Source organism: Agrilus planipennis, unplaced genomic scaffold (assembly GCF_000699045.2).
Source record: "Agrilus planipennis isolate EAB-ADULT unplaced genomic scaffold, Apla_2.0 scaffold38, whole genome shotgun sequence".
Taxonomy (NCBI): Eukaryota; Metazoa; Arthropoda; class Insecta; order Coleoptera; family Buprestidae; genus Agrilus; species Agrilus planipennis.
In genome coordinates, this window is record NW_020438882.1 from 207,472 (window position 1) to 228,028 (window position 20,557).

At 30.8% G+C, this 20,557-nt stretch overlaps 3 protein-coding genes across 5 annotated transcripts in view; 2 read left to right on the plus strand and 1 right to left on the minus strand.

The window, feature by feature from the left end:
- The window catches only part of LOC108745266 (N-acetyl-D-glucosamine kinase), a 9,269-nt gene extending 8,277 nt beyond the window's left edge, over nucleotides 1–992 (plus strand). Inside the window, exons 4-5 of one of the 2 annotated variants that reach the window (XM_018481410.1) lie at nucleotides 242–336; nucleotides 402–494. In XM_018481410.1, coding sequence (XP_018336912.1) covers nucleotides 242–336; nucleotides 402–404 — 98 coding nt within the window. In that variant the 3' untranslated portion in view covers nucleotides 405–494. Of the gene's footprint in view, nucleotides 1–241 lie in introns of both variants that reach the window. The other variant, XM_018481408.2, reaches the window with a different exon arrangement.
- A 582-nt stretch (nucleotides 993–1,574) lies between these two features.
- On the minus strand, nucleotides 1,575–14,198 carry LOC108732227 (large neutral amino acids transporter small subunit 1). Of its 2 annotated transcripts, XM_018462915.2 has the most exons (9): nucleotides 13,843–14,198; nucleotides 12,989–13,192; nucleotides 11,812–12,058; nucleotides 7,844–7,969; nucleotides 6,481–6,574; nucleotides 5,979–6,023; nucleotides 5,194–5,518; nucleotides 3,676–3,750; nucleotides 1,575–3,596 (listed from the first exon to the last, which is right to left on the minus strand). In XM_018462915.2, the coding sequence occupies exons 2-9, from the start codon at nucleotides 13,178–13,180 to the stop codon at nucleotides 3,276–3,278; spliced, it is 1,425 nt and encodes a 474-aa protein (XP_018318417.1). In that variant the 5' UTR covers nucleotides 13,181–13,192; nucleotides 13,843–14,198; the 3' UTR covers nucleotides 1,575–3,275. The 2 variants fall into 2 exon arrangements, with proteins under 2 accessions (XP_018318417.1, XP_018318418.1); XM_018462916.2 differs by lacking the exons at nucleotides 12,989–13,192; nucleotides 13,843–14,198 and having other exon boundaries at nucleotides 11,812–11,891; nucleotides 11,960–12,043.
- A 2,843-nt stretch (nucleotides 14,199–17,041) lies between these two features.
- The window catches only part of LOC112906750, a 6,933-nt gene continuing 3,417 nt past the window's right edge, over nucleotides 17,042–20,557 (plus strand). Inside the window, exon 1 of the mRNA XM_025981558.1 lies at nucleotides 17,042–17,819. Coding sequence (XP_025837343.1) covers nucleotides 17,587–17,819 — 233 coding nt within the window. The 5' untranslated portion in view covers nucleotides 17,042–17,586. The remainder of the gene's footprint in view (nucleotides 17,820–20,557) is intronic.

The window sequence follows — 20,557 nt, forward strand, 5'->3', positions numbered from 1 at the left end:
CCCACATCCTTAACTATTTGCGAACAGTAATCTAATCTAGGTCTACCTCTACCCCTCCTAACTCCTGTTTCTGCCTCTAATATGTCTCTGACTAGACCTTCATGCCTGAGAAGGTGTCCTACCAACTTATCTCGCCTATTTTTTATTGACTTCCATAGAGTCCTCTGTTTTCCTATTCTTACAATTGCATATTAAAAAAAAACATTTTTACATCTCATACGGATCAATTTATTTCTTGCAGCTTATAGAATATCTTATCGTGCCATCAAATTGTGCTTCGATCACATAGATGGATTCGAGCCATGTCCATATTCGATAGATACCGTATGGAGCATGGTAAAAGAGCATTTTAGGGTCGAGGATAATAGGGGCCTTTTGTATCACTTTTACACTAATTTCAGTAAATCCTTCATAGCGTCGTTGTGCAAAGAGTTAGCCGTTCACGCCCAAGAAGGAGACGAACTTTGTAAATTTATTTTTCGAGAGGCCGGCGAACATTTAGCAAAAGCAATTGCCTCGGTTTATAATAAAGCTTCCCCAATATTGTGCGAAACAGAGGGCGGTCTTCATATTTTGTGCGTAGGATCGGTGTGGCATAGTTGGAGTTTACTGAAACCCGGGTTTGAAGCGTGGATTGATAAGAAAACTACCATTCAAGAATTATCCTTGTTGAAACTGACCATTGATGTAGCCGTTGGCGCCGCGTACATGGCAATTGATAGGCTGCATTTAGATATTCCAAAAAGTTATTCCAAAAATTATGTAATTTTTTATGGTTATAAACGGGGCCACAAAGAAAATGAATTATTATATTCCACGTAACAGTAAAGCATTTATTTATATTTTTTGGATGTTTTTGCACTTCCTTAAATATTATAAATCAATGGAGGTCATATTTAAAGATTTTTGAAACATGTCGAACATGAAATAGAAAAATTTTATGCACAAAAAGAAATTTGTACCTACATGTATTTTATTTTATGATTATTGATATAATGTAATTAAGTATTGTATTAATTTTATGAAAACAACGGATAAATAAATAAATATATGTATCTACACTTTTCATTTGTTATTCACCAGTCGTTATATAAATCGTTTTAATTAAATATTTTCAGGAAAAGTTCAGGGTAAGTACATATTTTTCAAATATTCTCATAAATTAATCTAATATTTTTTCAATAACTTTTTTATGTTTTAAACAGATCACGAACTGTTTAAATAAAAAATAATTTACTTTACCTATATTTACTTACCATAATTTGGAAACACTTACTGACCATTTAATTAGTTGTTATACAAAATTAATAAGAAACATGCAATATTCCCCTAAATTTTTAACTGACCATCCGTTATTTATTTAGGTTGACAGAAAATATTATATTTTTGTGTTAGACATAAATAATATAATTCAAACGGATTTTAATAAATTATAAAAAGCTTTTAAGCTTTAAGTTTTTAAACTTTTCATTAAATTGGTTTTAATTTTTAGTAGGTATTAAAATGTAATTGTAATTGATGACAGACAATAACAAAATTTACTTCGGTCATGTACGATTTTGCTTTATTATTTTTTTTTATTTACATACCATACTTTCCAACTTTTATTGTCGAGTATAAGGAGTATGGAGACAAGTTGTAAAACTATTATTCAACAATCCACAATTACCACGTTTTGTATTTTAATTTGTCTTTGTTTAAAGATAAACTTTTACAAATTGCCCATACGAGTATTTTTACACATACAATACATTAAATATATCTATGGGTTATTTCCTTTACACATTACATTTTTAACAGTAATATTGTCGTTTTAATACTGTCTAATTATTATTATTATTTGTTTAATGAAATATTAATTTTGACTTCTTTTGCATCCCAAACCAGAAAGAGTAAAATATATGAAAGATATAAATAGTGTCATACAACTCAAAACGCATTGAATATTTTTGTTTTCTCTTTTTGATGTTTCCAACAAATAATATTAATAAAAATAGGATTTATTCCTATTTGTTTTATAGATGATATGTAAATCTAGAAGGAATGTTATAAAAGTTGTGCTATAAATTATTTATAAACTATTATTCGTCCTAATTGCTATCCTAAAGGAATATAAAGTTAAAACCTTTTAATTGTTATAAAAATTATTTATGAAACATTTTTAAATGAATAAAGACAACATTAATAAGCTTTCTTCAAAAACTGAAAAGTTTGTATATTATAAAACAAGCAAGAAAGGTTCGTATCTCCTTTAGGTCATTTGTACTATTATTTAATCGTCAATGTTATCCTATTATCAGTTAACAGCTAATAAAATATTAGAATCACGAAATTACTGTACATTAATACAATTAGTTGAAAGAATGAAATATACAAGATATTCCAAATTTTGTTGGCAGAATTATGAGAAAAGCAAAGCAATTGCATTAGTTTATCATTTATACGAAGGTGTACTCTTACTGTGAATTGATCATTTATCAAAGAAGGTCTATAGGTAAAATTTAATGAAAGAAATTTAAAAATTTTACATGGTAATACGAAAGTTAGTTTCCTAAAAAAACTTGAAAAACAAATAAACCATAAATAATAAATTGTAGACTCACAAAAATGTTTGTGTGTAAATAGTTACAGAATGAATTTCAATTTTTTATTTCAATTTTTATTTGAAAATGGTCAAAAAATGGAAAGAAATGTCAGAATAATCTTTTCACATTACACATAAATTTTATGGTATTTATTACTTATTTTAAGGGCAGTAGTCGCATAACTTAGGGTTTTATTTTATTGTTAAAAACAATAAATCATGAAAACTGTATACCTACTTAAGATGCAATATGTATAAAACGCTACGACTAAAGATTATAAAACAATTACCTAATTAAGCATAATATGTGTTTCTTTAATTAATACGTACATAATTAATATTTTAAACAAAGGAATATGCACCTAATGTAGGTTTGATATATTTTTTTAGGTTCACAATACTATTTAGAACTGATTTCATTTTTTTAAAACCTTTAACATGATAATGCAAAACTACGTACTCTGTCTCGATTATTATCATTATATTTAAAATATTTTTATTGGTCAACAAAGTAAAAACATTATTTACAATCTTGTCTACTATTTGTTGTCACTTCTTAAACTGTATAATAAGCGTTTTTGTACAGATTATGTACAAAAAATCTCGTTAAAACACTGGAAATAACCCATACCAAGTCAAACAATAACGAATTACTGTTATTATTTTCATTATTATTGATGTCGAATTAGTGTTAAAGTTGTGCTGTTTTGTTTTTGCCTACAACCATTAATAATCGCTGCAAGGTCATAGTAATTTCCGTGGTACCTTTAACAAACCATACGGGCTTATCGGTCCACATGATGCAAAGTGCATAAACTGGTACAGCTGTTAAAATCATTAGGATTCCTATACCAGTTTCCACTGGGCTTGCTATCATTGGTACCGCAGTTACGAAAATTGTGGCCAAAAGATACAGTATGGGCCAGATCAAATTCACTTTTATGGGTCGCTCCATATCTGGAGCTTTCCATCTTAGCCACGGCACGCAAAGAACTGCTACACCTATACTTAACTATAACGAAGAAAAATTGGTTGAAAATCCTTGAAGATATTTACTTTTTACCGATTTTGGTTTATTTATTCCTACTTACCCATGTGGCAAAACCAACATAATTGATGAGGGCAAATATATCAGAAACAGTCAGATACAACATTGACAGCAGAGCCTGTAAAAAAAATTTTCTTAGCAGAAATGCAATTTTCAGAAAGTTACCATTTCCATGATATACATATAAAGATGATAAAACAATTATGCAAACTCATAGAAAAAGTTGAAAATTCATAAGAGAATACTATAAAAATTCCTCGAAAAGAATTAGGAAAATCCCATGAACAAATGACCAGAAAGTGCCGGGGAAAATAATGAAAATTGCTGAGAAATATGGAAAGTCTTTGAAGAAAACAACTATGGAAAACGCTGGGAAAAAATTGTAAGAGGTTCAGCTATAAATGTTATGATGAGAACTCCTAGACAACATGGAAGAAAACGTTAAAAACCCTGAGGAAAACAATAGAAAAACCCGGGAAAATATTTTTCTAATTTATATTTCAAGATAGAATCAACAGTCCCAGGGAAAAATAACGAAAATTAATGGGAAATATAGAAAGTTCTAGAAGAGAATACCGATGAAAAATGCCGGGAAAAAGTTGTAAAAAGATCTGGCATAAAAATAGCAGATGTTAAGGTGAGAAGTCCTAGGCAGCATGGACGAAAACAATGAAAATCCTTGGGAGAACGATAGAAAATCATAATAAAAACGTTTTCTTACTACTTCCTGATTTTCATTTCACGATAGAATCAACAGTTCTGGGGAAAAATAGTGAAAATTACTGGGTAATATGGAAAGTTTTAGAAGAAGAGATCGATGAAAAATGCCGGGAAAAAGTTGTAAAAAGGTCTGAGATAAAAATAGCAGATGTTATGATGAAAAGTCCTAGGCAGCATGGATGAAAACAATGAAAATCCTTGGAAAAACGATAGAAAATCATGAGAAAAACGTTTTTTTGTTACTTTTTGATTTTTATTTCAAGACAGAATCAACATTCCTGGGGAAAAATAATGAAAATTAATGGGAAATATAGGAAGTTCTGCAAGAAGAGACTAATGAAAAATGCTGGGAAAAAGTTGTAAAAAGGTCTGGGATAAAAATAGCAGATGTTATGATGAAAAGTCCTAGGCAGCATGGATGAAAACAATGAAAATCCTTGGAAAAACGATAGAAAATCATGAGAAAAACGTTTTTTTGTTACTTTCTGATTTTTATTTCAAGACAGAATCAACATTCCTGAGGAAAAATAATGAAAATTAATGGGAAATATAGGAAGTTCTACAAGAAAAGACTAATGAAAAATGCTGGGAAAAAGTTGTAAAAAGGTCTGGGATAAAAATAGCAGTTGTTATGATGAAAACTCCTAGGCAACATGGAAGAAAACGATCCTTGGAAAAACGATAGAAAATTATGAGAAAAACGTTTTTTTGCTACTTTTTGATATTTATTTCAAGATAGAATCAACATCGTTTTGACTTTTTTAAAGATCCTAAAAGCTTTGCCCCACTTTGCCTGTATGATGATGTGAATATCAAAATTTCTATTTGATAATATAAGTACCATAATGAGTATAGCTGGTGTTGGTGTCATTCGTTGCGTTTGAATCATAATCAATAATTCTGGCATCTGTCCGTGGCATGCACCAGCGTAAAAAAGCCTCGAGGATGTCAGGAGAATGCCGTTAACTGCTCCAAACGTGGACAGTGCAACAAAAACTGGAATCGTCCACGCAAAAGGGCCGAACAGTTTTTCTGCGAAAGAAACTGCAACAGCTTCTGAACCAAGTACTTCAGCCGGTGATAGTGTCGTGTAAAATGCCATATTTGTCAGTACGTAAACGATGGTTACCAAAGTGCAAGAAATTCCAATGGCTAACGGAAGATTCCTGAAAGAAATGATCCTATGTTTGATCCAATTTTTGTAGGCTTGCAGTGCCTAGCGTGAACCTGCCTATTTATTGATTATATTTGTAACTTTAAATGTTTGTTGCAAAATAGTAATTCTACAGTTTCAGTTTAAACCTATTCGTTTCGTAATATTTTCCTAATGTATAAAAATAATGTTAATCATAATTTATGGAAACGATTTTAATTAATATTTACACCGAATTAAATCCATCGAAAGAACGTTTAATTCTGTCGTAGAATAATCTAATAAAAATAATGGAAAACGGCAGATATTATCGTCTATTTTTCTCAAAACTTGGTTTTTTTAACCACTAAAATAAGTGTAAATTGCTAAAATTTATTATCTATTATGTATTGTGTACTTTAACGGACATTTACATAGAAGTACATTCGTATTAAAATTGAATAAATAAAAAATAAAACAATGAACAAACTTACCTTACTGGATCTTTAAGTTCTTCTATTATGAAGTTCAAGTAATTCCTAGAAAGAACATTAATTTTGTTGCATTTTTTTAAATTAGCTGCGTAACAAAATCATTAATATGTGAAGAGAACATCAGATACAAAGTATGAAACATTCAAACATTTTTGATGGTATTTACCATTAAAATGGAAGAATTCATTTAGTGTGTATATATAGTATCTAGTATTCCTTGTATTACTAGTTACGCCACTGGTCACAATTAAGGGATATAAATTTTGAAGAAATTGTATCGCAAAGTTTAAATATCTAATTACTTTTTATGATTATTAGTGCTAACATGTAAAAATTGTTTTGGAAAATTAAAAAAAAGCATGTATGAATCTAATGGTTATCATTAAAGATTTAGTAACATGTTCAGTGTAAAAAAGAAATAGTGTAAAACTTTGATAAGATAACAACACAGTAATAGTGGAAAATCAATTTCTTTTTTTGCAATATCATCCTTTTTCCTCACCAGCCGTTGTATGCGAAAAGGCCGGAGTAGAAGGAGAGGGCCAGTGATGTAACTTCCGTCTCAGTGTTGGTGAACGTAAAGTACTCCGTGTGGCCTGAAAACATCGAATTTTTTCATTTTTCTGCATCTACTGCAGCTTGATGTTTTACTCAGGCTTTTCTGTGAACACCCTGTTGCTTAACTTTTCAAACTCTCCAAACTTTTTTAATATCTGAATCGACGTGAGCACGTCTAATTTTTGTACCAAGTTATTACAGATGTTTAATTATCTAAATTATTTCCTTTTTTCAAGATTTTTATAAAAATACGAATAGGTATCTACGTTAGTACTTCTCTGAAAGCTTTTCCATTTCATTGTTTTTAGCGTAGAGCAAAGGGTCAGGGTTACCATCAATCGATAGCACATATCGTAAAGCTCACACTTAGTACAAACATTGTAAATGGAAATGTAAGATATACAGGGGCAAAAGATTAGTATGCTTAGATTTGCAGATGATATAGCAGTATTAGAATCTAGCAAAGAGGAGTTACAGATAGCTTTAAATAAAACGGAAGTGGTATTGACAGAACAGTAGTGTATGACAATAAATAAAAGTAAAACAAAAATACTGGTATGCAAGGGAAAAAAAAGTAGGGAATGAGCGAATATAAAGATAGGAGACGAGAAATTAGAAGAAGTGGCAGATTTTAGGTATCTAGGAAGTCAGGACGGAAGGAGTAGTAGTCATATAAAGCAAAGGATAGCGCAGGGTCAAGTTGCCTTCAATTAAATGAAGTCACTTCTATGCTTGCGAACGATTTATTTAGAAATTCGAAAAATATTGTTAAAGGTGTATGTTTGGAGAGCAGCGCTGTATTGGTTCCAAGCATGGTGGTGGGCGCGGCAGAAAAGAAAATGTTAAAAGTGTTCGAAATGTGATGTTACAGGCAAATAATGAGGATACCGTGAATAGAGAAGGTTAGAAATGAAATGGTATTAGAAAGAGTAAGAGAACAGAGGACTCTACGGTAGTCAATAAGAAATAAGCGAGATAGGTTGGTAGGACACCTTCTCAGGCATGAAGGTCTAGTTAGAGGCATGTTAGAGGCAGACACAGTGTTAGGACGAGTAGAGGTAGACCTAAATTAGATTACTGTTCGCGAATATTTAAGGATGTGGGTTGATCTAGTTTTGGAGAAATGCGATGATTAGCTCAGGATGGGATGTGCGTGACCAACCAGTCTTAGGACTGACGACCTTATGATGATGATCACGTAGCTGGTTTATTGAATTAAATTAAATGTATCAAATGGTAAATGCAACTCTTAAGTAGGTATTACCATTAGTGTAAAAAAAGACTTTGGAAATGCAAAAACAAAATACCTTTTGCAAGTTCATACACTCCTGCCGCTATAATTATAAATAGGGCCACCAGTTTGGCATATGTAAAGACGTCCTGAACTCTAGTTGCCCATTTTACATCGTAGCAATTCACAAACGTTAACACACCTGCAAACAATGAAAATGAACATTAAATTGAATCTACCCTCAAATGTCTCTATTAAAATGAGTTGATTAAGAATTTAATGTTGCAACTGGGTTTCCTCATGATAGATTATGAGGAGGGCTTACACGTTAAGACCGAAACACAGATGTTGGTTGTTTTTGTTCCCAACGTATCTCTAATTCCACACATCTTGAAATTGATTAAGGATTAAACACGTAAGGATAATAAATAAAGCAGAATATTCTTTCAGGGCAATTTTGAGGGTAACTACCCCAGTAGCACACGACATTGGCCCAATATTTATTCTATATTGGTACAATATTGTATATGGGCCCAATATTGGCAATTTATAGCCAATATTGGTAATATATAGGACATATACCTTTTTCCTATATTTTAATACAATGTTTATCCGATATTTATCCAATATTAATAAAAGATATTTGACAATAACTTTTATTTATATTGATTTGTAATATTTATCCAATATTGGCAATATATACAAGGGATGTACCTTTTCCTTTATTTATATAGAATATTTATCCAATACTGACCCAACATTGAAAAAACATCTTTGACAAAATTGAGTCCATATAAAGACACTTTGCCCGGCGCTTGGGTACCAAAATTCTTGGAAGATTGATGGTTAACTTTTAGGTCGCCTAGAAATTGCAACCTAACGTAAACTAACCGTTAGCTAATATTGGTAATATATTGGAGATGTACCTTCTTCCTATATTTTAATACAATGTTTATCCGATATTGATCCAATATTAATAGAAGATATTTGGCAATAACTTTTATTTATATTGATATGCAATATTTATCCAATATTGGTAATATATATAAGGGATGTACTTTTTCTTTTATTTATATAGAATATTGATCCAATATTGATCCAACATAGATAAACCATGTTTGGCAAAATTGAAAGTCCATATGAAGACACTTTGCCCGTCGCTTGGGTACCAAAATTCTTGGAAGATTGATGGTTAACTTTTGAATCGCCTAGAAATTGCAACCTAACTAACCGTTAGCCAATATTGGTAATATATAGGAGATGTGCTATCTTCCTATATTTTAATACCATGTTTATCCGATATTGATCCAATATTAATAAAAGATATTTGGCAATAACTTTTATTTATATTGATATGTAATATTTACCCAATATTGATAATATATATATAAGGGATGTACTTTTTCCTTATTTATATAGAATATTTATCCAATATTGATCCAACATAGATAAAACATGTTTGGCAAAATTGAAAGTCCATAAAGACACATGGCCCGGTGCATGGGTACCAAAATTCATTGAAGGCCGATTGTTAACATTTAGGTCGCCTAGAAATTGTGTTACGGTCGGAAATGCTACCGGGTTTTTCATCCTCTGAAAGTATTTGTTGCAATCGCCCATTAGTGCAAATAAAGTGTGTAAATGTAGAGGCAAGTAAAGAAGTGGTAAGTAAATGTATATTTTAATTGTTTAATTAATTATTATGTACTGTGTGATTCTCACATGTAGTAATAAATGTTAACTGGATTATATAATAAGTCAGGGAAAAGATAGTGTTTGGCATATATATGTATTCGTAATGCGTATAGTTTTGTGTTAGAACTTACAAGAATATTTCGTTCACATTAACAACGTTTTTCAGACACTTTTGGAGTCTATTTTGTTGAATTTAATTGCCCTTCAGGTACTTTTGCCGGACCCCTTGGGTCAAAATATCTGTGCTGGTTACTAGCTTGATACAGCCTGCTCTCCATCTCACCCTTCAGGAGGCCTGTTTGTGTATTAAAGATAGTTTTTAAGTTGTAGTTACATCGAATCTTAAATGGACGTGTAACGTACAGAGTCGTCTGTACAGATCTTATCTAATCTTATGGTGAGTGCATTTAAATTTATATTTCCAAAATTAATGTGATTTTATAAACACCTAATCGTATTGGACATAATTGGTTAAGTATGTTTTGCCGATGTTTGATTGTATAGCTCCGCCGTGGCGTCATCGCAGTTTATATTTTCATCATTTTTTATATTTTTTTTATTTTATGTGATCTTAGAATAAATATTAAGCTATAGGTATCATTAAATTGTAGGCTTGGTTGTAGGTAGGTATATTTTAGATAGCTCGTAATGTAATATGTGTAGGTACTTACAATAATTATTATTGCTGTTTCCGAAGATAATGACAATTTTTTTCTGCATTTTTAGAAGCTGTCCGAAAGCGGTTTCAAAATCCTACCGACAATGATATTAAAAAATCAATTTCGGCGTATTTAGCAGGTGCTCGGGACAAGGAAGGCGGGCGGAAGAGTAGATGACATTATTTCACATAATATTAGTTTTTTTTTATTTACAAAACATTTGTTTAGAATGTATTTTTTTTTGTTTGTTCGTAAATTTAATTTAATTTTCCATAATATAATAAAAAAAACATATACCGAACAATTTTTTATTTCAGTGTTCTATTATATTATTATTTCTTAAAATTGGATCAATATTCAATTTTAATATTGGGTTGATATTAAAAATCTACATTGGGCCAATAAAAAAAAATCTGACGTTTCCATCATTGAACCAATATGTAAATATAATATTTTACCAATATTTTTGTGGTACTGGGGTAGATATTGTGCCTATATATACATGATATATTGTAACTATATATAAAACATATATTGGACCAATCTGGAAAACAAATATTGGCTGTATTTTTCAAATAAATATTGCACATTTATTATTTCCTAACATTGGAACAATATTTAATTTCAATATTGGGTTAATATTAAAAATCTACATTGGGCCAATAAAAAAAAATCTGACGTTTCCATCATTGAACCAATATGTAAATATAATATTTTACCAATATTGTTGTGCTACTGGGGTATGTAAAGTAATAAAGGATAAAATATTAAATATATAAGGCAACGGTTACTTTAATTTCCTTATCAAATAAAGCATTGTGTCGTGCCGAATCCGATTTATCCAATTAGAAGACAGGAAGGCTTTCGGTTTCTTGTTTCGTAAAGAAGAACATTTTATTCTTGAACTATGTCAATTGGATTAACGGACAAGCCCAATTTACTCGGGAACAAAATAATAAAAGTACCGAATTAATCAGTTAAGCAACAATGACTGTAATGTAGTCTTTCGCAATTATCCCATTTGGTCAGTCCTATGATATACTAAGAATAGGTACAACTCATCATCATTGTAGACACTTTAATTTGTTCCTTCTGATCAGTTCAAATCACGTTAGCCACAATCCTCAAAGGCGAATCAATCTCGGAAAAAAATAAAGCCTTAATGTAAATTATACAAATACTGCGAGCGGGGGAGTTACTAAAGATTGACATGGGCGTCGTCGAAATTACTTTTAAGGAAAAATAGGCACATTATTTATGATTAACATCAATTTACAATCGAAAGCACATTTTTGACTAATAAACGTATTGACTAAACAATAGCAAAATAACAAAATTGATTTTTTGACATGTATACGTATAGTATAGTTACAGCAGAACTTTTTAAATTTTGTAGACGGAAAAATTTAGAGATTTGGGGCTTTTGGAAAGAGTAAAAAAGAACTGTAGGACATTTTCTGAAGCATGAGAGAAACATTGGAAGTAAAACCAGGAGGGAAGAAGAACCAGGCCACAGAAAATTTGCACCTTTCTGGAACTGTCCACAGGAAAGGATAGGCACCAGTGGAAAAAGTAACAGGAAAATTTCCAACCTAATTAAATAATAAGAAAAAACTAAAGGCAAAAACGAGTGCGTTCGTTGTACATGGCTCCAATGGTGAAAATTTTCAGCAAAAATACATTCACTTACAAATGCAGCAAACTGCTAGTAATCTTGCTGCATCTTCAGGGGGTTGGCATTCATGAAAGAAAGGTTTCATCACATAAACGCTGAAAGTAAGTGCGACTATAGCTTGTGAACAGGGTCGAACTATCATACATTCAATCCAAAGCCTTACAAAAGCCAGAAAAGGACCAAAAGTTTCCATTATATAAGCGTAATCAGCTCCACTTTTTCGAATCATTGTCCCCAATTCTGCATAGCAATATGCACCAACCTACAAAAAATGGGTAACTGAAACTAGACATCAAGGCGGGTTTCTGATTAGAGCAATCTGAATCTTAATTTCCTGGCGAGCGTTAAATTATGAGTAGGTATTAAAGCATTTTTTAGTTTTCCTACATTATCGAGAATGCCTAAGAAACTCGTATAGACAAGAATTAAGAAAACTTAGACTACTTATATTAAATATTTGAAAAGAAATACAAAACTGAAACTGATTTATCGAGAATCATCAAAAAACAATTGAAGTCAAATTCGTGTAAATGGCAAATAAAATGTTATAATCATGGAAAATGGTTGAAATAGTAATTAAGTAGATCTTTTTATATTCTGAACAAGCAATTAAAGTTGAAGACGTTTCTCGGAGTAATTCGCAAATGTCTGGTTCATCTTGCACACAATATGAATGCTGTAGTCAAAGAGGCGCTAAAGAAGCTGTCAGCTCCAGAAATGTTGAACGATTTCTTTAGAAAATTAATTACGTAATTCTGAATCACTTCAATTCATTTCTTTTTCTTTTGTTCTGGAACTGCCTAAGTATCCATATGAAACTCAAATTTAAGGGCTTTTCGTTTGTTAAATAAAAACAATTGTGAAAAATAATTGATATTAAGTAAAATAGCTAAAAATTCTAAAGAATTTTGCTATCTGCGTATCATAAAGAATAAGAAATGCCTNATAAGGATAGTAACTAAAAAATACAAAAAGCCCTTATTACACATTAAATGTTGTAAAATTATTTTAATGTTAACTAATAAAGATACGTTTAAAAAAAAACATGAATTTTACTGGGAGGTCTTACACAATTCTAATTTAAAATTAAATAGTCTTATAAATCATCCTCAACAAAATAAATTGTGCGGTTTTGATTCTGAGAAACTATAAAGTTGTGGATATTGTAAAGGTAATTATAATGATAACAAACCATTGAGAAAATGCCTGAAATTGTCCACACAAGCAAAGATGCATTGACACTTCCAGTATGCATAAGGACTCCGGTTGGAGATACAAAAATCCCTGAACCAATAATGCTTCCTACAATAACAGTTATCCCATTCAGGAGGCTCATTTTGGGCTTTAGAGCGATCTCATGGTCTAAGGGTTCTGTTCCATCCATTGTGGCAGTTATCTAAATGAAAATATATGATAATAAATTATCCACAATTTTGGCAAAAGTACAAATTCTTGGATGTAATTGTGCCCATCTCGAGTAAACTCTGGATGATCCTTAAGCTCTATGTATGAACTAGAAATCTAGGGAGTTTAGTAAGTACGAAAGAAGCAACAAGTGGAGCTATCAGTCTTCCATATTAAATAAATAGCATAAAGTATTTTTAAATGGAATTGATATTTACGCATTCCGGAAACTTGGTATTTGGAATGTATGAATATTTAAGTTACAATCAATTCTTACATTTTTCTGATGTTATAATTAACAATAGTAAAATGTTTTCAATACATAAATTATATTATAAGTAATAAAAGAAATTTAGCAATCTTGAAATATTAATTTTAAAGGATCCAACTGTATTTCAGATGATTNTTTAAGATTATTTATTAAATTTCCAAGGGTAACTCTCAATTTCAATGTTTCTTGACAGCAATTTTTTACTTCAATATTGCAAGCAACTTACAAAATACTTGTTGATATAAGCTGACTTGAAACTGCTGACTTTGGATAACTATTTAACTCAACATTACGAAAAATAATAATGTTAATTATCTTTAAAAACTAGCAAATGTTTATAAAAGGCATACTGACTTAATTCTTACTCTTACCTTTTTTTTTTGTATTTCCGGTTAACTATTAAAATACAATAATTTTGTTCTACACACTACTTATTTCGCTACGTTGTTTTCACAAAATCAGGTCAGTGGAAGCGACCTGGCTTCCAATGTGAAGAGTTTCTTCTGGAAGTTGGAGTTTTAGTCCGCGTGGTCTGTTGCCGACGTCCACCGTCGACAGCGTCGTCAACGACTTGTCCTGCGCCTTAATTTTCCTACATTCGCTCTTGGATGACGACGTTAACGAGGATCAATAAGCTGGACCACTATGCTGTTGGAAACCGGCTCGCCCTGCGCCCTTTAAAAACCTCACCACGTGTTCGGTTTCCAATGTGCAAACTTTGAACTAACAAAAGAAAATCGCGAACACAAAAGGAAATAATAAAACGAATCGTCCAAGGATGATGCAACAGGATCAAGGGTTACACAAAGAATTATGAAAGGACACAGTAACCTCGAAATACGCTCACGACTTTTAAGACTCATTTTTATGCAGGATGTATTTTTTGTTTTCAAATAATGGCCTAGTTAATAAGTAGTATATAATTTCGTGATTTAGACATGCAATTTGTGCAAAACATTCAATCAGGAACAGTTTTTTTAAGAATCTAATTAATTTTCGCAATATTTTCTCATTTTCACTTTCAAACATAGTACGATATGCATAAAGATCTGCTACTTATTTTGACACCTTTAATGCATGCAAAAACACAAGGTTATTGTAGATATAAGTATATTATTTATTATTACAATTTTTATAACAAATACTAAAATTTTACAAAGGAACATAACACTGATTTTGAGTGAATCTGTTGGACCAATTACGTCTTGTAATAAAAAGCATTGTCTTATGTGAGAATTTCTTTAAGAGTATGGAAAATAAATAATAATTTGTATAATTCATTAACAACTATTCAAGTGAAGACTTCCTAAATAGTATACAGAATAACCCTCAGAAAAATTTTGAGTTTTGGAAGTTATGAGTACCTAAAACAAATGGTCGTGTAAATTTAAACATACTAAAAAAAGTCTTGGTGACCTGTCCCAGCCGTGGTAAACCACACAATAAATAATGTTTTCACATATATATCTCCAATCATATTGTAGAGAATTTTGGCGTAAATAAATCAGAATCAGTCAAAAATTTGACTATACGATTTTAAAGACAATTGAATGTGTTCTTATTGAATATCCTTACATTACAGTTATTTATTTAAACATTAACTATTATGAAACTTTGCGCACATTTCAAAAATTACTTATTTGTTGAAAAGGGAATCTATTTAAATAACTATTTGAAGTTAAATTAACGTCCTCTATTCATTAGTTTTAAACAGTGACAGCAGGCCAAGGCCAGGTCTAAATTTCCCTACCCTTAGAATATATCTTAATAAATATGCTTCTATAATAATTTATGTTACACATAATTTAGTTGTATTTAAGTATATTCTAATTACCCAAGTTTTATCTACGTTGTGTTAAAACAGGATTAGAATTTTGTTGATATTTGACGACTCACCTAATATGTTTGTGGTTTTTCTTAGACCTTTCGGTCCCAAAGTTCTTCCTGTATTTAGTATCTTTTTCAGAGAAAACGCTATACAAAGCATCTGTAGCCTCCCAAGAAGGACTACTCAGTATAAATTCGAATATTATAATCAAAAGTTAGTAATTCTAATAAAAAATTGTTATAAATTAGTTTTTCTAATATTCCTATTTGATAAGGTTATATATCAAAAGAAAAGTTTCAGACTTTCGGGCTATAGGTTTCTTTAATTATTATTGCAGGATTCATGGTCTCTAGTCTCTAAAAGTCCTCGCACCCGTTGAGTAAGGAGTTCTATCGTATTATTTTAAAAAGAAACCGATATTGCCTTTATCAAATAAATTTTCATTAAAAATTCAGACAAAAACCATATGGTTCTCGCAAAAAACGCCATGACCATCAAACACTTTCGCTGTCTTTAGTTTAATAAGTTGTAAATACTATTAAATGAAGAGTCAACAAGTATACAGATGTTCGATTACCATTCCTGTTTACTTTTATTCTGATTCATTTTTTAAATCATGGGCAGTTTGTATCTTATGTTTTATAATTTGTGAAAGTATTTTGAAGTAACACGTTCGCACTCTACTTATTTGATTAACTGATTAATTATTAATTAATTACTCATGCTTTACATCTGTCACACTTTATTAGGTTGTCCATCTTATACTTAAATAAGGATAGTAACTAAAAAATACAAAAAGCCCTTTGTACACATTAAACGCATAACCACAACTAAAAATTCAGACTTATTATATTGATGTCAATTTTTTTGGTAAATGATTTTTACAGCTTAAATAAAGGACTTAATTTTTTGTGATGATGTTAAAAAACTGAATGAGTTCTTTAAAACAGATCTAATGTTTATAATATTTATTTGTTTTTATAATCTTATTGTGACATATAAATACATAATCAGATTATATTCTCAATTTTTTAAACTTTCTGATCATTTTGGTACACATGTTATAGAAAGTGCTTTTAGATAATTTTAGACACGCGAAAGTAAAAGTATTTAATCGTGTGATTTGATAAATATGCTTTTCTAAATGTTAACTCTATTTTCACTTAATATGCAAATCGTCTTTTTGCTTATTTGACTTTTTAAATGTGTAACTACAACAGAACCCAAACGTTAAGCAATTAAATTTAATAGACAATTGCTACATACGATAAATATTTATAAAAGAGGCATTTTGAAACGGAAAAAATTATCAACAGAATTGAATGGAATTTGTTTAAATATAAACTTTTTGTAGTATTCGAAAAATATGTTTGTGAGAATATATAATTTAAATATATATGAAATAGTTTTCCTAATTTCTTTAAGAGTATGNTTTAAATATATATGAAATAGTTTTCCTAATTTCGGCAACTATCTAATTTTCAACCCTTGGGGGTAGAATATTTCTATCAAATTTAAATAGAACCCCCTTGAGTTATATGCTATATAAGAACATAGACCCTCCTTTCATCTTTAAAGTAGGTTAAAAATAAAATAACAAATTAAATTATCGATAAATCTATATGCATTTAAAAATAGTGATACTTGACATTTCCGTAAAATTTATCGCAATAGATCTTCCTTACGATCAGGATGTGATCTGTATTGAAACTTTTCCAATTTCCTGTGCTTGAAGAATTTGTTTCATCCGATTCCAAATCTTGTCCAGTAAACAGTCGCACACCTGCGAAACGTCATTATCTGTCTTTCTGTCTCCACACCTTCGAATGCTTGACCCTCACCTTCAAGCCTCTTTCTTCCTCTTTTAAATGCTTGCCTTTGCAATTTCCCTTATTAAACATCATATCATCTCTCCACGCACCGGTTAGACTTGACTCTTCTTGCTCAGTCGACTTTCATTTCTTCGCATTTCCGATCCAAAGCAACAGTAATAAAACACAGTCTCCGGCAATTTTTAATAGTAGGTTAGTGTGTCGTGTTTTTTTCGTTTACGTGCCCATCGGCTATTGTGAGATTACTATCATACAACCGGCGGATTCCTGAAGAAATTAAGTACATATCAAGACCTGCTAAAAGACTGATGTGGTGAAAAATGCACTGTCACAACTGCTAATCCGTTCGTTTTATCTGTCGACGATAATTGAATTGTTGTGATTCGGTCAATGTCGATGTTCAAAATGAAAACGACAATTTGAAATAGAAATTTGTGTTTTCGTTTTCGTCTAAAATGCGCGAATGTGCAGATCGTATAAGAAGAGAAAGAACTGCCCCATTGAGTCCTCGAACCGCTCTGAGGAGAATTTTAGTCCTTTCTGAAGGACGTCAGTTCCGTGAAGCCGCTTCCGTTATAGCCAGACTGGGACCAAATGCTCTTTGCGTTCTTGCCAACGAACTACCCCTAGAACTTCTTATCGAAGGACTACCTCATTCAGCACAACTTTTAGAAACTTTTTTTAAAAAGTAAGCCAAACTTTGTGTATTTTCAGCAATAGTTTACTAAATAGCATCACAAATAGGAGAAGGCACATAAGTTATTTGGTATTGTGAATAAAATAAACAGTCTATTTTTATTACTTTACTGGCAATTTTTTTGGAGATTTTTGTTTATAAATTGCAAGTGTTGTCTTAAAATCTAACTGTTTAATAACTAATGTGTTTGCAGTATTTGACAATTTATCACGCATCTACTAAAACTTTTACTCAAAACATCTAATAAACATAACTTAAATTAATTACCACGGTAATTAAAACTATCCCATATAATATAATATAATAGTTATAAATAGTAAAAAAGTNGCAGCCGGTCAAAGAGGAATTTTCAACGCCGAACCAGTGTTGTGGCAACTAATCCGCTTGCTTTCTTCGCAACAGGAATTCGGATTGAAATTCCAAATCTCCAGGGTTGCTCAAAATCTTATCGAATTTCAACCCGATTTATATAGTTTAATTGCAACAAGAAAGAAAACTTTCGACCAAACGGTACAAGGTACATCACAAATAATCAATAAACCAATCTGCGACAATAAAAAATTTGAAAACAACAAACTTTTACAGGTTTGGGATGTCATGGTTTGACTACAAGCGCCTCAGGTTTGACACCTCTCCATTTGGCATTAAAAACAGAACTTCAATTATACATAGAAACATATAAATCCGCCCTGCACAGGCTGGAAGAGCTGGGGGTGACTGCAAACAATATCAAGAAGCCTGTTGATGCTTCACACCACCGACTGTTATCACTTAATTTTGAAGAAGTTGAACAAAGACTGATAGATAACAAAACTCTACTGACGATATTAGACAAACCAGCCCTGAAACAACTGACTTCGCTTATAAAGACGTTATCAGCACGGGTTGAAAATGACAAGGAGGCTTTGTTCTGCATATCACAAATCAAAAGGTTTTAAAGCGAGAAGTTCTTAAACTTTGACATCATTTTCTTATGCATTAAAAAATATTTCATTTTAATCGATTTTAAGAAATAAAAATTAAAAACTTTCCCATTTTTTTCATGTAATCACTTGAAATGTAGCCTATACAATGACGAGATTGCGTAATCTTTTCAATTAGTCTTCTTATCATTCTCCAATTTTTCATCCTTACAGATGGAAATTTTTTCCAATTAACGCCTAATAAACATACAAAAGAAATGCCTTTTTTTTAAATCTGTTGAAATATTACAAAAGAGAGCATTTTTGCTTCTTTAGTATGATATTGTTCTATTTTTCAAGTTTACTAAACTTTTATGACAAAATAGAAGAACAAATAACAAATTGCTGACTACATCTTTCCTTTGTTGTTATTTATATTATTGCCCTTTTTTAGACTTCAAACCATCGATGAAGACAAACCGGTAGCATCAATTCTAATGTCTTTCTCTAGAGGATGCGAGTCTTTTCTAGATTTGGTGAAACTCGGTGAAAGTCCGTGCAGTAGCGACGGATATCATTCAGAATCCGAACAAGAAAACGAAGATGGGTAACCGTTAATATTTTTTTATTGACCCTTTACGTGTGTACATGTGTGAAGATTTATTGCACTTCGCTGAATATTAAATTCACCTACTTTTTTACAGAGAAACTGCGATCTCAAAGTATGGCAAATTATATTACCAGAGCAGGCCCAGGGCTTTGGAAGCTTTGGATTCACTGCCAGATTTACAATACGCCACTCAACTGAAAGCTAAAATTCTATTTTCTGTTGTAGTGGTATGAAATAATGTTGATATTTTTTACACTTGTAAACCAATCTAAATGAAATTTTTGATACCTTAAATAGGGATCCTGTTTTTACCTTTGAAACAATTTTCATTTTCATTAAGTGTCTTGTTTCTGAAATATTCAGCTTTAACTATATATGTTCATGTGATTGTTAACTACTGGAACCAATTAAATGATTTACAGCTATAATGACTGACATTTTATTGTTATCCTGATTTAAAACGCAGCTGTTTTAACGTAATTTCTTGGTAATTAAAAGACAGCAAATTAGGATTCATAACAAACAAAGTAAGAAATAACTGTTTTTACGTATTGTTTGAGAAACTAATTGACTTGTTAAGTATAATTATTTAAATAACTATTTGAAGTTAAATTAACGTCCTCTATTCATTAGTTTTAAACAGTGACAGCAGGCCAAGGCCAGGTCTAAATTTCCCTACCCTTAGAATATATCTTAATAAATATGCTTCTATAATAATTTATGTTACACATAATTTAGTTGTNAGACAGCAAATTAGGATTCATAACAAACAAAGTAAGAAATAACTGTTTTTACGTATTGTTTGAGAAACTAATTGACTTGTTAAGTATAATTATAATATACCTCATTGGAAGAAAAAACAGTAAATTAAAATGATAAATTGTCATATTCGTAGCCCACAAAAAAATGAAGAATAGGTACAACATTAATTCTTTTTAAAACACTGTTAGAAATTATGTTTTGTTGTACAATTGTAATGTTTTTGCGTAAAATATAATTTGATTTGAATCGCTTTTCTACTTTCAATCACGAGTCACGTTCAAAGAAATTGCAAGTTGCAACTTTCATTATTCCGTTTTTCGGTCAATCAAACAAACGCTTATTTAAATAATTTAGTCTTATGATCTAAAAAATCAATTTCCATTAGCTATCTGTAAGATTTTTTCTTCTATTTTATTTTTTTACTATCTATGATATTTTTACTGTACACATGTTAT